General features: G+C 39.7%; 1 protein-coding gene across 4 annotated transcripts in view; it reads left to right on the forward strand.

Annotated features, from left to right (window-relative positions):
- Positions 1 to 16,759, forward strand: part of MYLK4 (myosin light chain kinase family member 4) — an 87,220-nt gene extending 70,461 nt beyond the window's left edge. For 3 of the 4 annotated variants that reach the window (XM_006931500.3, XM_023253729.2, XM_019830325.2), the window contains 6 exons: positions 1,091 to 1,161; positions 1,964 to 2,092; positions 2,708 to 2,860; positions 6,056 to 6,143; positions 9,900 to 9,972; positions 12,679 to 16,759. In XM_006931500.3, coding sequence (XP_006931562.1) covers positions 1,091 to 1,161; positions 1,964 to 2,092; positions 2,708 to 2,860; positions 6,056 to 6,143; positions 9,900 to 9,947 — 489 coding nt within the window. In that variant the 3' untranslated portion in view covers positions 9,948 to 9,972; positions 12,679 to 16,759. The remainder of the gene's footprint in view (positions 1 to 1,090; positions 1,162 to 1,963; positions 2,093 to 2,707; positions 2,861 to 6,055; positions 6,144 to 9,899; positions 9,973 to 12,678) is intronic. The other variant, XM_019830324.2, reaches the window with a different exon arrangement.
- Positions 16,760 to 17,622: the final 863 nt, after the last annotated feature.

The following is a 17,622-nucleotide window of genomic DNA, read 5'->3' on the forward strand; positions in this document are numbered from 1 at the left end:
CTTGAGAGTTCCAGGCAATTCTTTGAACACTTTATTTCTTTTTTTATGGATGACCTTGACTTTATTACTTTTTTAATTTTTTAGAAGTTTATTTACTTTGAGAAAGAGAGAAAGAGAGAGAAGGAGCACAGGAGGGGCAGAGAGAGAGAGAATCCTAAGCAGGTTCCACATTGTCAGCGCAGAGCCTGATGTGGGCTTGAACTGATGAACCATGAGATCATGAACTGAGCTGAAATCAGATGCTTAACTGACTGAGCTTCCCAGGCACCCTGGCTGACCTTGACTTTAAATGAAATTCCTTATTTTTCTCAGACCTCAGTTTTCCAGACTTAACAAATACAGACACACTTGTAAGACATTCTATAAACGCTGAGTTCCATGCAGTGCTACTATCTACGCTTCTCCCTCTTCACCCAAGATAGTTGGATTGGCAAAGTCTATCCAGAGTCAAACTCCAAGGGAACACTTAGTCAAGGGTTTAGGCATTGAGAAAAAACTCAGCAAAACTTTGGAATTGCTGAGAATGAAGAATGAACGGGGGGGGGGGGGGGAAGCCTTTCTCTTACACATGACTTTCTCAAAGAGTAAGCACAAAGGGAAATTCTGGAGGTCAGGAGCGTTCATGTTATATTGCATACTCAGTGTGGCTGTTTAAATGAATCAGGCCATTTCTCCTGGAACTCATAAATCCTTGGGAAAGATATTCCTCCAAGAAGGGGAAATTCATACTTAATAATTTTAGGGGGGCAGATGTCAAGTCTGAGACAGCCTCCACCAGTCCATTTGAAAGGTACTGAAGCAGCCCCCTTGTCTTTCTTTCCTCAAGGAGGCCTCTGACTGAACTCACACATTATGGTAAACTGCAGAACCAGGGAGAGGGACAGGCAGGGTAATGCAAGGTTGGCAGGGTACCCACAACCTCATCCACCACATAATTAAAGGAGAAAATACCCACACAGACAAGCCAGCCCCAAAGTGAAAGGCCTGATATGTTTTTCCTGAGCATCGTTGTATTTTTAGTTGTGGTTCGAGGACAATTTGAGTGAATGATGGTTGTTTTCATTGCTAATGTGTCTCTTTCTCCTGGCAGCCTGAGAATATCCTGTGTGTGAATCGGGATGCTAAACAAATAAAAATTATTGATTTTGGATTGGCCAGAAGGTATGTGTATTTGGACATAGGTACATGAATGAAGGTAGGGAGCATGATGGATGCCCTTTCTTTGCAAAGATAAATCTGATATACCTCTTGGTTTTATACTGTTATTTAGAATTAACTTAACAAAAATTATATCCCAGCCTTACCTTGCTGATTTTGGAATTGGAATGTTTAGAGGTTTCTACAGTGCATCTAAGAAAAAAATATAAAAAACTTAAAATCTAATACAGTAAAGTTATTAAATTTGAAGACGTTAATTTAGAATTTGTAATTTTCTCTTAGTCTTTTATAATTGTTCTATCTGTAAAGAGAAGATTTACTTTAAAAAATAGGTAGTGTACACAAGATGGCAAAAGTTTCTGGTATACATAAGCTTCTTAAGTGAACAAAGAGTTTACGTAAACTTCAACACATTAATGTTGAATATAAAATGATTGTAAATTATTGCATTTCATTTATTCATTAATATGGGCTTATTCAAGCCATTGACATGTCAAAGATTTTATCAGTTTTCCTTTTGTTATAATTCAGGTGTTCTAATTATTCTGACTGGCTTTTTCCACCACTGTTTTAGATTATTAAGGCTTTAGAGTATGAATTATTACTCTTAAACTACTGGAATTTTTTTTTTTACAATTTTTTAACACTATTTGTTAAATATGTGATTTCCTTTAAAGTCTGTGTATTTTAAATTTGCTGTTTGGCTGAAGTTATTTTGTCTAACAGACTGCATCTTTTCAGTTTCTATGATTGTTGACTTTTGATTGACCTTCTCCATCCCTCCACTTTGTTTCCTAAATTCTAGATACAAACCCAGAGAGAAGCTGAAGGTGAATTTTGGAACCCCAGAATTTCTTGCTCCTGAAGTTGTGAACTATGATTTTGTTTCCTTTCCCACTGACATGTGGAGTGTGGGCGTCATTGCCTATATGCTGTAAGCAGTTCTCCAGTCTCTCTGACACTCACAAATATGAATAAAAACCTTAAATTAGGTCTTTTAAAAGTAAATAGCATCGTGCCATATTGAGTCACTTTCTAGGCTCTGTGGATCCTGTGGGTGAAAGGAATAAATTCTTTTCCTGCACATCACCTGAAAAAGTAAATGTATGTCTACTTGTAATCACTTTAACTCTTAGGACACCACCTAATGCCATAAAAGTAATTAAAAAACATTAAAAAACAACGTGTGTCCTGATTTCCTAAATGACTAATGCTAGCCTTATTCCTCGGGGGTGACGCTCTGGTGTTTGCCCTCTGAGTGTGTGGCAGACTTTAGCAGCTGTAAATGCTTTAAAAAGGAAGTTGTGCTGTCCTTAGAGATTCATATTTCAGTGTAGCTGCTGACTCCATTGCTGCAGGTGTTGAATTAGGAGCTGGGGTGGGGGGAGTAAGCATTTTCTTGATTGCAAAAATACATTACAGAATTATGTTTAATTATCAGGTTATTTGCCTTCTCTCAGTTTTAAATGACAGAGCCCCAAAAAGCAACTATCTGTAAAGGATTTGAAGCTATTTAAACAATGCCCACTCTGGATCCTGTGTCTTACAGACTGAGTGGATTGTCCCCCTTCCTGGGTGACAATGATGCTGAGACCCTGAACAACATCCTGGCCTGCAGGTGGGACTTACAGGATGAAGAATTTCAGGACATCTCAGAGGAAGCCAGAGAGTTTATCTCCAAGCTTCTGATTAAGGAGAAGAGGTAATCCAAGTTTGTTCCGGGCTCTGGAAGAAGGAGGGATAATAGGGAAGCACATGCCACCACAATTCATGTGAGATAATCCCTGAATTCCCTTAGTGACATCTCCGATGCCTGTGCAAAGTTGTAAATGGAAGGAATTTGATGCTCTTAATCTCATTTACTGAGGTCTGGGACTGGTTTGGTCCTGAGGCTTGAAAGGGGCTACAAAAACTTCCCTCCTTCTGCCTTTTTCAGTGAGGCTGTAGCAATTAGGGGCTCTTGCTAGGCCTCAAAATGAAGGGTTTAGAATAAGTTATTTCCATAACCTCTTTCACATCTACAAAGCATGTATCTGGCTCTGTGTAGGTGAACACTTAACTATCATTTCATTTGAGAACCTACTGTGGGCCAGACTGTGCCAAGTGCTTTATAGACATGCCTTTTTTTTTTTTAAGTTTATTTATTTATTTATTTTGAGAGAGAGAGAGAGAGAGAACATGGGGAAAGGGCAGAGAGAGAGAAGAGAGAGAGAATCCCAGTCAGGCTCTTTACTGTCAGTGCAAAGCCCAAGAAAGGGCTTGATCCCATGTCCGTGAGATCATGACCTGAGCCAAAATCAAGGGTCGGATGCTTGACTAACTGAGCCACCCAGGTGCCCCTAGACATGTTTTTTAACCTCCATCCATCTCCAAGATGCTGGAATTGTCATTACTGTTTTATGGATAAGACTCTAAGTAGTTTTCCTAAGATCATATGGCCAGTATTGCCAGAACTGATAGTCATGTCAACCTTCCCCTAAGGCTGTACATTTAACTGTGATATATAACATGGCCTCATATTTTCTGTCATGCTCAAACCACATTAATTCAAAATTCAGAGGATGAAGAAGAGTGATTTTGAAATATAGGTGCTTGCATTTTAAAATTATGGTTAGGGAAGGACATTGTGATTAACTAGTCAAAAACACTCTTTCAGATTTTTTTAAGTTTATTTTATTTATTTTGAAAGAGGGAGAGAGAAAGAGCACAGCAGGGGGGGAGAGAGAGAGAGAGAGAGAGAGAGAGAGAGAGAGAGAGAATATCCCAATCAGGCTCTGCACTGTCAGCGTTGAGCCTGATGTGGGGCTTGAACTCGCAAATGATGAGATCATGACCTGAGCCAAAATCATGAGTGAGATGCTTAACTGACTGAGCCACTCAGGTGCCCCCAGATGGTTTTGTATCGAAAATATATACTAGTAAATAGTATTTAAGATTTTCAAAGCCAACAATACTTGTTTCCTTGTTTTATTATCTCTACTGCTTTTAAGTTATTAATAAACATGACCATGAACAGATAGGAGGGTGTATTTGGGGAGAGGGGATTAAAGAAGTATCATGGGCATTGGGTCTGGAAAAGTGCCTGACACAAAGGAGGCATTTTATGTATAATCCACCAGGAAATGTGTCTGGGGCATTGAGAACAGATGTATAAAGTCCAGTCCCTGCCTTTAGGTAACACATGATCTAAGAGATAGGTATTTTTAAAAAAGATATAACCCACTGCAGTTAATGCAAAGTTAGAGTATATTGAAAAGGGTCAGGACTGAGTCCTAAAGGATAAGGAGAACTTAGCCAGGCTGGTGGTGTCAGTATGAGGACAGGGGTAATGAAAATACATTGGTTTTATCTTTAATGGAAAGGCACAAAGCTGTTGTTACTATTATTATTTGTAGATGACGGAACACCAGGCAGTGAACAGATAGAAGGTGTCAACTCTGTCAAGTTTTTGGTGGCTAAGATCCACATTTACTAAGAATCTATTTTACAGATATGTTTTTATGTGTTACTGATTTAATCCTCTGGATTAAATGAGGAAATTGAGGCTGAGAGAAGTGAAGCAATCACACAGCTAGTGCAGCGCAGAGTCAGAGCGAGGCCTTTTGGCCTCCAGCACCATGTCCTGCCCCCTCCTTCAGTCTGAGGGTCACATTAATACCATGGGAGGGACAATTGCACATTGGGGCAGAATGACAACTGGCTGATTATTATTGGATGAAACTAAGGCCAACACCTGATACCACTCTCATAGAATACATTTCCATGTACAAAAATAAACTTGAAATGTATTAAGAATTTAATTATTAGTAGTGTGTTATTGTTAACTTTTTAATAGTCAACTTTAACAAGTTTGACATTACAGTGCAGAAATAATAATTTTTTGGGCACTATCAGCTATTGGAATGCTTCTGGGGGTCCAATACTGAAAATGTATAATATTCAACAAAATAGCACTTCCCTCTTGAGGTTGGTAGAGGTCAAGAGTTTTAAGAAACATTACATCTGCCTGCTTCGGGTCCTGCCAATGTTGACGCTCTCACCAAGTTATTAAACTTTCCTTCATGGTAAAGATTTATCATCTCTTCAAATCTTATACTTAAATATTTGTTATCTGATGAAACAATTTTATTGAAGCAATCTACAAACTGAAGTTCCATGACTACTTGAAATTATTTTCTTGATACAATTTCAGAAGTAGACTCCAGATTGTTACACTTTCTTATAGTTTTTATGTTGAAAGGTTATTTAGTTTAATGTGATAAACATTAGCACACAAGACAAGTTTACCAAATTTAGAATTAGAATATAATATAATCTCTATAATTCTTTCTCATGTTATTTTTTTAAGCTGTATAAATGTTTGCTGTCTCAAAAGGATATAGTTTCTTTGTAAAGGTATCTTAATGTACTCTGTCTCAGTACTTATATTAACTCTCTATTTATAAAGTCTTTAAAATGTCTTAATTCAAAAATTAGTGCTACATATTATTCAAAAGTTTTAATATATAAATTGCTCTTGTAATTATCAAGAATCCTTGTAGCATTTTGCTCTTGTAGTAGTATGTATACATTTATTCTTCCATTGACTGATAGAAATTCAATCCATGAAGCTCAAACATTGCATGAAAAATGGTTACTTGTATTTGAAAGTAGATGTTCAATTAATAACAAGAATTTTGAATGATTTGTCTCACTTGTCTAACCACTGTTGTTACCCTGACTGGTTTGATGGTAACCTACAATCATCAATGATAGTTCCAGAGAAAGTAGAATTGCCTGTGAATTTGACGTTTGGCCATCTGGTCTCCCAAAGGGAATGGCCAGAGCTGAAGTTGAATGGCAGATTCAGGCCTCATTTGGTATATCTCTGCTAACAGCCTTCTGAATCTCCCTTTAGTTGGAGAATAAGTGCAAGTGAGGCTCTCAAGCACCCCTGGCTGTCAGACCACAAGCTCCACTCCAGACTCATTTCACAGGTAACCAAGGTTTGTTGCTTTTCCTCTCCTTTTCTAACTGACCTCAATCTTTGGATAATCAGAGGCTAGAAGCATCCCAGCCTTATATGGGTTTCTGTCTCATTCCATTTCTCACAGCCTTCAAATCTTGGGCTAGTGTTGAATTGCTTAAAATGCTTTTATTAAGCAGTTTGTGTTTTGTCAAATATGTTTAGGAAAGTATTACTTTCAGCATAACTATTGTGTTTATTATTCAATCATTATACTTATTATAAAATAAATTACATCACTGTACTATGCACACATACTTATATACATAGTCTAGAATATATAAACAAATAATGTTTTGGAAAATACATGTTAGTGTATATTCAGGATAAATAGTCCTCCTTAATTCAGAACTCAGATTTTTAACTTTTGTGTTTACCTGGTTCAGTATGCTCTGGGAACCAAAAAACTGTTCTACTCAGGTTGATCCAGGGAGCAATGTAAATCTATGTGAAGGAGACTCTTACCAAAGACTGAATGAAGATGACCTAAGTACTGGTGTGTTGTTGTTGTTGTTTTTAATCTTTTTTCTCCTCAAGTTTCTATTTAAATTCCAGTTAGTTAACATACAGTGGAATATTAGTTTCAGGAGTAGAGTTTAGTGATTCATCACTTACATATAACAGCCCGTGCTCATCCCAAGTGCCCTCCTTAATTCCCATCATTCATTTAACCCTTCCCCCTACCCATCTCCTTTCCAGCAACCCTCAGTTGGATCTCTATAGTTAAGAATCTGTTTCCAGGTTTGTCTCTTTTTTCCCTTTTTTCCTAAGTACTTGTTGACAAAAATTGAGCCCACACTCTGTGATATCTTCATACAATAAGATTCCTAATCTACTTATTGCCTTAATTCCTATTTATGTCCAAGAACTCATCTGTCCCTTTGGCACAGATTCCTTCCCTAACCTTCAGATGCATATATCCACTTGACATTTCCACTTGGATCTCCTCCGTCCTAAACTGATCTCATCTTTTCCATCTCACTTCTTCCTCCACCATTCTCCCAGAATGGCCCCCCACTGAATGACCTAAACCAAACCTGAGGGCATTTTTGTTGTTTCCTTCCTGTCCCTCAATCCTCCCATCTCATATTTGATTTATATCCAAGTTCTGTACATTATTTTCCCTAATTACTTCTAGAATCTGTCTAACCTTGTTCATCCCGTTTGTTATCCTGGCCCATGACACCCCTCATCTGAATTACTACAACAGCCTCCTCCAGACTTTCTCCACCCACATCCCTGTGGATTATACAAACAACACAGAAGCAAAAGTGTAACATTTAAGTAACTCAACTAAACATTTAGGATGTTTACCTGGCCAAGATGTAGGGAGAGGCAAGAAGCAATGTGTGCCTTCGGGCCTTATCAGGGAAGGTCTGACGTAAGCATGGTTAAGATAGCTGCCGTCCTGCCCTGGAGTCATATGCGTTTGATACACTTTCATTTCCTCCATCTCTGCACCCCATCCTCCCTACTCCTCAGGGTTTTGGAATGGAGCTTTTTCAGTGACCAAAAAACCTTGGAATGACTATGCTTCAGGTACTCATTTTTTCCACATCCAGTTTTTATTGAAATTAACTTTACTTCTAAATTCAGCATCAGTACTGAGTTTTATTTGTGTCTGAATATACCTTTCCTTGATAATTGGTACTGATGTCAAGTAAAAATAGACTTTTTACCTAGTTGGTACCTCACCCAGACTACATAAACTGCTTATTAGGGTTACCAACCTATTTTGGGCCAATTTTCCACCAATGTATTTTTATCCAAGCTTATTGGTGTCCAAATAACACTTTGACGTGGTAGGACAATATGGAAACCACAACAGATAATTAATGACATTATGTAGTTTAAAAAGTGCTTAAAATATTTTTTAAACCATATAACAACAGCAAAAATCACCTTTTTGTTATTCTATCCAACTGTTGGTACCTAGGTAAATTAATATTTCAAGAACGATGGAGATTTGAAAAAAAATTACAAATTCCACTGTATAAATCTAGTCAGTTATCATTAAAGTTATAATTATATGGCACTGTGCCAGGCACTGTTCTCACTGCTTTACAAAAAATAATTCATTTAATCCACATACCAGTTCTCTGAAACAGGTGTTGTTATTATCCTCATATAGGTAAAGAAACCGAAGACAGGGGTACTTGTCCAGGATCTCACCAGGAGGAAGTGATGGAGCTAGCTCCCCAGTGTAGACAGGCAGGCTCTGGAACCTGGGCAGAGCTTCACTACTCTACTATCCTGCTGGATAATGGGCTTCTGGGCAAAGGAGGCCTGATGATATTTCCAGAACTCTTCCTGTACAGTACATTTTTGGTGTTCTTGAAAGCCAGTATTCAAGCTTAGTGTATTTTATTTTTAAAGAAATATTGAGACTAGATTTTTCCAGAAGATTCATTTTTGGAATAATCTTGGTTCTGATATGTTTTATAAACTCAGAATGTAACTTTATGTTGAACATTTAACTCTTACCCCAAACTATTTACTATTCAAATTGAAACTATATTTTAAAAGCCTTTTATAAACTTTTATTTATCTCTTTTAATTGTTTCATGCTTAAAACACTTACAATTTATTAACCACTAAACATGCTTATAATCAGTCAGTAAATTTAAAAGGATTTTTCCTTAGGAATTAAAGCCCTGTAGCTCTCTGCCTTCTGTATTATGCTCTTACATTGCCAACCATCCATACATAAACCACCTTCCATCAGAAACAGCTCTCAGCTTGAGTGGAACAAAGCATTCCCAAATTACAAATCTATTAGAACCCATCAAGCACCTACTGCAGGCTTAATAAATGTGTTGGGCCCGGAGGAAAGAAAAATGAACAAATATGACATTGTTTCTTTTCTGCCAGAACTAATAAGCCTCTACCTTTCCTTCCCAATCCCAGTGTTACAACCTCAGCTCTTGCCCTTTTTCCAATATGCTGAACTAATAAAATACTGTAGGAGCTGATATTCCATATCTACCCATCTCTTTTCTAATTCACCAAATCATTATTTCATTAATGACAACTCTGATCATATTACTCCCACACCATAAATTCTTCCAGTATTCCCCATCGTGCACACCAAACTAACACACCCAACCGTCCAGCCTGCTCTGACATGCCCTGATATCAGGTGTCCCATCCTGTCTTTGCTACTGCTTCCAGATCAGCCCAAATCCTAGTGAGTGCCTGAGACCTACTTTAAATGCCACCTCCTTTAAGATGGTTCTTCTCAACCCCCAAACTGGAGGTGCTTTTTTTGTCTTCTTGAACCTCTCTTGTGGCACTTAAATAATGCTTGAAAACTTTTGGAAGAAGCAAAAGTTGTATCTGACTCATTTTTGTCCTCATCTGGTCTCAGTCTTGACCCTCAAGCTTTGTCAACATGAATATTTGTGGAAGGGAGTTTTGACCAAACACACACATAAAAATGAAGTGTCATTAGGTGCTCAGCTCTTTGTTTCTGACTCTGAGAGGAAAGGTAGTGATGACAGGGGAAAGTGGGGAATGCTCAAGCTGGTCGCTGAAGGTGGTTCAATGTGTCTGTTGGAGGGTCATGAACAGTTTAGGCTTCTAGAACATCTCTTGAAGAGCATTTTCAACCAGTAGGAAGTTATTGACTCTTCAGGTGTTCTCATATCAGAAGTGAGGAATGAAATTATATATATATATATATATGTTCTAATTCTAAAGTTCTAATTCTTCTTCAAATGTCTTGTGATTTCCCTAGAAGAAGAAGAATTGCTGCTCTAATGCGAAGGACCTTGTGACCAAATAGTCCATGGAAGGTGCCCATTTGAAAGGTTGGTCTCAGGTCTTTCTGAAGAGATGTTGTGCAAGCCTTAAGAGGGAGTAGCAAGAAAGAAACCAAATGTGTGTTGCACTGACTATGTGGGAAGCAGGGCAGTGTTTCTGCTGAGGGGGAGGGCTCCAATTTTGGACTGCTGTGTGTGCAGCCTGGCTCTGCCATTTTCTAGCACAGAAACCTCAATTTCCTGTTTTGTGGGTTGGGGATAGTCTTACTTCCTATGCTTGTTGAGTGGCTCCAACAAGATAATCCATGCAAAGCCTGGATACCAGGGCCTGGCACATAGTAGGTACTTGATAATTATCTCAGTAGGTGCCAGTAATTGAACAAAACCATCTCTGGTAGTCCTTAAAATTGGGATCAGAAGAAGTAATACCTTTTTTGTGTTGATGGGGAAACCAGTCTCGAGACCCACACACTAAATAACTCCCCCAAAGTCACGTAAATGGTACAGCATGACTTCTCAGGTGTCCCTGAATTTAAAGCCCATGCTTGTTTTTCTTTCCTGAACTGCTTCCTGGTATTGGCCCAGTCTTGGAGCTGGAGGAACCATACCACTTCATGCACAGCCTGTACCCTGCTTAGAATTTTGTCAGAATTATTAAGAGATGGATTTACACATGAATACTTTTGATTGAATCAAAAGCTAGCTTAATTTATGCCCTAAAGGAGAAGCCTAAAGCCTTGTACTTGTTACAGAGAACTTTTAGAAATCTCAACATATATGTCCTTGTTGGGGAGCCATTTACCCTCCAGCAAGCCAGTTCTCTCACTTGGGGCAGTAAGTCCATTGGCCACTGTTACCGCTCAATTTTAACAAATGTGTAGGACTGATGACTTGTGAGTCTGCATTCTTGCTGCCTGCTGGTCTTACTCTTTTATTCTCATTTGTATTTACTCTGGTCCTGAGGTTTTTGTTTGTCTGTTTGACTCTATATTCTTGCAAGCTGCCTTGAAATCTTTTGTAGAATAAGATCGGGTAGAAATAAGTCAGTATATCATAATGAAAGTCCCAGGCCAGAGTTAGGAAAGCACTCAGCCTTTGGTGTAAGGGTCATTCCTTCCCAGTCTACCACTTATGTAGAAATCTATGAAACATCAGCAGGAAGGCTTGTGCTTCCTACTTACAAAGGCCACTATCATGGGTCAAAGATAGCAAGGACGGTAAAGTTTTTGGAAGAGTAGAAGGTAGCTGTGTGCCTTGTGATAATGTGGAGAAAGGAAGGACGCTCCCTGCTCCCAGGCCTGGGTGGTCAGGCTCACTGAGGTACAGCCTGGCCTTCACCCGTGAGTGGTGGGCACCAGAGTCTGCGGGGAACTCTCCCTCCCTCCATCCCCCGGCAATTTTGTCCCCAGTGACCACAAACCTCAAGGGTTTGCCACAAACTGCCTTCCCACCCTAAGCACTGGAGTCACTTTTGAGGCCTGGTAGGAATGAATTCATTGGGTGACTGGAGGTTGCACTGCAAGGCATGCCTGTCACCAGGGGCTGGCAGGGAGAGAAAGAGGAGGAAATGGTAGTGGGAGGCAGTAGAATCCTTCCATGCCACGTTGGTCCTTTGAACCCAAGGCAATGTAGGCCAGTAGCAGCCCAAGCAGTGACAGTTATGTGGAGGACAAAACATTGGAGCTGATGACACTGGCACAGTTAGCTACTGTCTTTGTTGAATTGCTTGATGAGACCTTTGAGCGTGGTCAGGTCTGCCTCCAGACGGTCCCTTGGGCTGGCTGCCTTCCTCTCTGGGGACCTCAGCTCCAGTGGGCCACAGAATTTCAACTTGGTTGCACTGCAGGCCTGGGAAGCATTGTTTAAGGTCCATGGGATGTGGGTGCCTCCCAGTTTACTTTTTTTACTCTTTTTTTTTTTTTCAAATTAAAATGTAAGCTTAAGACATTAACTCTGAGAGCAGCCTCATTTGAGAAGAATTTTTTTTTAAGTCATTTTTTATAGTATTTCCTGCCAGGATAAGATGGGGTTTTTGGCAAGCTTTACTAGTGAGTAAAACCAACTTTGTGATAATATTGATTTTTAAAATCTGGTGGTTGAAGATTATTCCTGTGGAAAAAGAATGACTTCCAGGCCCTGTGAATAAGGCAGGATCCATCATGTCGATTGAGGCATATAAATCTCCTGCAATTTGTTAGAGGTTTTTTGATGCATTGAGGAAATACTCTAAAAATCAACCTGGTGGCATTTCGTTTTGTGTTTCCGTTCCATCTTTTGCCAACCCGTGAACTATGAATTTAGGACACTTTCTCAGAGCCATGAATTTAGGACACCTTCTCAGAGTTTGATGTAGGGCAGCAAACCCTGTGCGGGCCTATGTCAAACGTGGTCATAAAGCAAATGAAAATCTTTCCCACGCGCAATCTGTGGCCTTACTTTGATGCGGGGTCAGGCTGACAGAATGGATGGTGTGGTAGCAGCTGGGGAGCTGGCTGTGCCTCACATGAAACAAAGAGGCCTTGTCCTTCGATCTTGCAAATAGTACGAAAATATCTTGCATAAACTGAAAAAAAAAAAAAAAAAACCCAACTCGGGTAAGCAGTGGAATCCTGCAAGGGGTTTCTTTTTTTCTCTCACATGCACACATACATTATAAAAAAATCATGTGTGGTTTTCCTAAGGCGCACAACCAACTAATTACAATTTTAAAAGCCCTGCTGAATTAACAAGAGTCATATTTTGTTTGCTTTGCAGGAAAACTGCTGCGGTTGCTGCTGCTTTGAGAAGATTTTTGGAAAAATCAGCAGTTCTGATGCCTTGACCCCTGTGATGACGGGTGGCCCTGGGGGGACGGTGGAGCCGCTGCACTTGAACTCTGAGCACCCAGTTAAGGGGGACACCTAGTCCTGTGGTCCCAGGGGGTGCAGACAAGCCCTGCATCCCTTTCCTCAACTCCCCAGACCCCATGGTAGTGCACAACGGGAAAGATGCTTCCCTGCCATCTTGAGTTTTCAATTTTTAATTTTTGATTTTAGACACTGGGGCAGGGGGTACATTATTTCTTCTCTTTCTCAGCTTATTAGAGCAATCATACCGGACATTTATTTGAGACATTTAAATCTGGAGGATACATTTAGAGGGAGAAAACTGCTTCCAGTCCTTAAACTATGCCTTTCAAAGGGGGCCATCATATCGCCAGAAAAAAATTCTGTCTTTTACACCCTTGAGCATTTAGTTTCTCAGACTCTATTATTTTTATTTGGTCTGAAATCAGGTGAATCCAACTGATAAATAATTTACTTTCTGGAACACAAACTGTTTTTGAATCCCGAGGCAAGAGGCATCAGATGTTATATCTTCCATATATCCTGAACTTTCTCCAAGTTCATCAGTTTCTTCTGAGTAGCTGATTCTACTTTCAAATGCGTGACGTGCATTTCACAAGACACTCCCTGCTGTCTTCTGATTGTACATTTGCTTGCATGAAATGCTCTAGTTTTCACAGGTGGAGCAAGAGGTATCTGTTTATGGTTAGTCTTTGGAATTACAACCTTTGGAAAAATGTTGATAGTCACAAGAACTTTCCTCATGCTGCCATTACCAATGAGACATGGGCCGTGTGCATACCAAGGAAGGACAGTGCTTTGCTTCCAGTGTTGCAATGACTTGGGAAATAGCACTCAGGCTTCTGGGTAAATTCCAGCATTTCTGAAGACCGGTAATCTCACCTGCATGGAGTCTCACATGGCTCAGTGGTTGTGAAGAAAGAACATCCAGAAATCAACGGTGAGGGGAACACTGCTGCTCACTCTTTGGATATGAGAATAACTTCCAGTTGGAAGCTTCTTCTTGCTCCGGAGCTCATGTGGCATTTCATTACAGATATTTAATAATGGACATGAGCCTGACCGTATACAGCACAGAAGGGCATCGGGCCTCTCAAGGGTGAAACATGTGCGTCGTTTCTTTACGAAGAGGAGGCCACGCAAAGCCACACTAAATTCCTATTACACATCCATCATCAAGCTCACTATTCAGCCTCTTACGTTTTCCTCATATTTCCCGTTTCCAAATAACTCCTGTGTTGAGATCAGCTATAATAATGTCTTTATTTTTAGCTGTAAATCATTCTAGGCTCTGGTAGTCACAATAGCAGTGACATGAAATAAGAATGACTTGATGGCCATGTTAGTGAGGGCAGTTTTAACTGGCATTGACTTTTCTCCATTATTGCTCATATGCACCTAGTGGATGCTTATAGCATGCCCATGAATAACTAAATGTGCAATGTTCTTATTCTCATGTGTAAGGTAAAAGGGAAGTAGAGACAGAAGAAAATGTGTAATTTAGTTAGGACCATATGCCAATTTAGTGGTCATGCTAGCTATAAAACTGACTCCTTTCTAGCTTTGCTCTTACATTATGATGCATTTCTTTTTTCCTTTGGCCTATGCATTTATCCAAGGTTGGTTTTCTCCTGTTCCTGTTATGTGACTGTGCTTAAAATGGTTAATTTGGTTTCCTTAAAAACAAACAAACAAACACGTACACACACACACACACACAAACACAACAAAGCCTGTGACTGAAGTGTTATATTACTGTGCTATCTTTAGCTGATGGTATTCATTGAGGCTGGAAAAATACAAGTCAGTGCATGCATTAATACTCAGACCACAGACAGCTGGCATTCACTCAAATGCTAAATAAGACGCAAGGGTCTGATTTGAAACCCCTCATGGAAGGGCGTTTTCTGTCCTGTGGTGTGGAATCTCTACCAGATAGAGCAGGAGATCTTTTGCATCCAACTCTCATCCTGACTCACGCTGGCAGAGAAGCTTTCACCAGACCCCAACACACGTGGGACAGGCAGCTTAGGCCAAATGAAGGAACGATTTCTTTGACAAATTAATCCACTAATGACCCTGCAGTCAGTGGGTGTGATTTTTTTTTAAAAAGAGGTTTAGAAAGGAGACTCTACTTTAAAAACGAATCTCCTTTGAATTTGGAGTTGAATTTCCACATTTGGATGGGGAGGTATCCCCGTGCCAGCGGGGTGCCTTTTATATGAGAGCTGAGGATAGTTTGCATCGCAGAGTTGATTATTACAGTCTACAGTTACAGTGAAATGGGAGATTTTCAGTCTCCTGCTCATCCTGTTCCCTCCCTCCACACCCATGTGTGGCTGCTCCAGCAAGCACTGGTAACTTGGTAGATTGCCACTTTGATGGGAAAGGGGGCTTTGCACAGCAGAGGAATCAAACCAGATGCAAGCATGGACCAGAGAAGCTGAGTCTGGCGAGACTTGGGCTATTGTGATCAATTTTTCCAAGAAGTCATTAGGATTTGATAGGCTGTACTTCTCCCCCACCCACTTAATGGACGTTATGGCTTCACTCAGTCGCATTAGGCGGTAGCCATTGCTTTAGAAAATAGAGGAAATTAAAGCACTGATGTGGCACTTCCCACTGCCTAGAGAGAAACAAACCTCACAAAGGATTAAAGAAAAAGCATGCCCCTTTTGTAATTTGTAAGACACCAACACTTACCCACAACCTGTTGCTATTTCAAAAAATCAGGGAGAAAAGAGCTCATGCCCTAATTTGTTACATAAAAGCATCTGAAATGGATTCTCACCTGAACTACCTTGGGGAAAGATTTCCAAGTCAAAATTGGGTAATTCTCATGTTTGTTTTTTAGTTACTTTTTGTCTGACTTGACATTATTTTGCTTTCTTTCCTCAAAAATGTAAATAGGCATGCTGCTATTGTTGTGGCATACTTGGATGTGAATGTGTTTTGAAAGATACGTGGATTATTACATTTTCACTATTTTTATGGAAACTAGAGTAGAATTTTTTTCTTGTTTTAAAATCAAAATATGTATTTGATATTAGGGAAATGAGGGTCTTATTCTTTATTTCATTCCTTTATTCTTCCTTCTTCTCCCAGTACCCCCACCCTAGGCATTAGGCAAATGGTGTCAGGATGCCTACATGTGCTTGCTTAGTTAGGATTACAGGCCAGCTGAGGGAACCTCATTTGGAAAGTTCATCTGTGCAAGTGAGGCAAGAGGGCAAAGCAGGGGTCTGAGCAGGCATGCCCAGTGAACTCAGTTCAGCTCTCTATCCGCTGGCAAGTGCAGCATGGGTCTAGGCTGCATGGCTCACTTCTCAATAGCTGTGATGCTCCCTATTTTGCTTTTGCTTTGTTTTGATTTTTTTTTTACTTCTTTCTCTTTTTCTTCAGTTAGAATCAAAGTCCATCTTCTTATCCATCATAATGCTCCCCTGAAGCCTTTTTGGGATGAAAATTATATTTCCAAAAGGCAAATGGCTTGCTGTCCTAAAGGAAACTTGAAGCTGGACTATAAGACTATCAGATGCTCAATTTCCAGATGAAGGCAACTTCCTTGCCTTGCACGAAGTCAACAGTTTCTCACATTTGAAGGTCTATGTATGTCTCCTAGATACATTTCAATCAGGTGTACTTTCCATAAGTGATCTTTATGTGTGTAGTTTCACCTTCCATGAAGGCTTATAACTCAACCACTACTTATTCAAGAGAGCAGAGAACATCTAATACCTGAGTGTTCCAATCTTGAATTGTATGTATTTTGTACTTGTCCCATCTGATAGATGTCAGTGAGTCCTTTTGATGAAGTTTAGTAGTGTAGATAAGAAATAAAAATGGATTCACAATGTGGTGACTGCATTTGTCATGTATATTTTTTATTTCTGAACATAGTTTAATTCAGCTGTATTTCTTTGCCTTATAAAGATGTATAACAGTCATATATATGTATTATATTGACAAATAAACATGGACTTTATTTATCCTTTGGTTGATGAGCTAAATTGTTCAAATAAGTGGACTTGGTAAATGCAATACAAACTCTTTTTTATGACAAGTTCTGACATGTTAAAAGTCCCATGACATTAAGAACCCATACCTTAAAAGAATGATGCCATGCTATTTATTTGGGGCTCCAGATCCATTTGCACACTGGCCAGCCCCAAGGTGGAGAAAACAACTCTCCCAGTTGAAAACATGGTGATTGCAATGTACCCACAAAGATTTAGGATTTTTGTTCCCTATGAATAGAAAACATTGACTAAGATATATGTAAAGTGTCTAGTATCAGAACACTGTTTAATAAATTAAGGCAATTAGCAATTCAATCCCTTTAATGTATCTTAGTGAATATTCCTCAGATGCTTGTAAGGCACCTGCTTCAGAAAATCTGCCACTGAAATATTTCAGTATATAATGGCCACCCAGTCATCAGCAGCCACATTGCTTTCTGGGGGCAGCATTGGCCGGAAATGCTGCTGAGACTCTTCAGCATCAAGCATGCCTTTGTGCCTGAGGATGACATTCACACCCATGTCAACATTCACATGTTAGCCCAGCAGTGATCAACACTGAGATACTCAGTGTCAACAAAACCGCCCACCTTTACCTGGCTTGAGACAGACCCACTGAATTTTCTATTGTCTCACACAAAACAATCCTATCCCTCTCTTTAGAATGAGCCCCAGGTTTTTCCCCACACTGACCTCTAGGTGAGGCATTCTGACTTCTTCCCCAAAGTGGGGAAACCTCATTGATCATTTGTGATATTGTGATATTTTAATAAATATATATTTGGTCTTATCCCTGGTTCCTGGCACAGAACTCCTAAAACCCTTGGAATTTC

This window comes from Felis catus, chromosome B2 (assembly GCF_018350175.1).
Source record: "Felis catus isolate Fca126 chromosome B2, F.catus_Fca126_mat1.0, whole genome shotgun sequence".
Lineage (NCBI taxonomy): Eukaryota > Metazoa > Chordata > Mammalia > Carnivora > Felidae > Felis > Felis catus.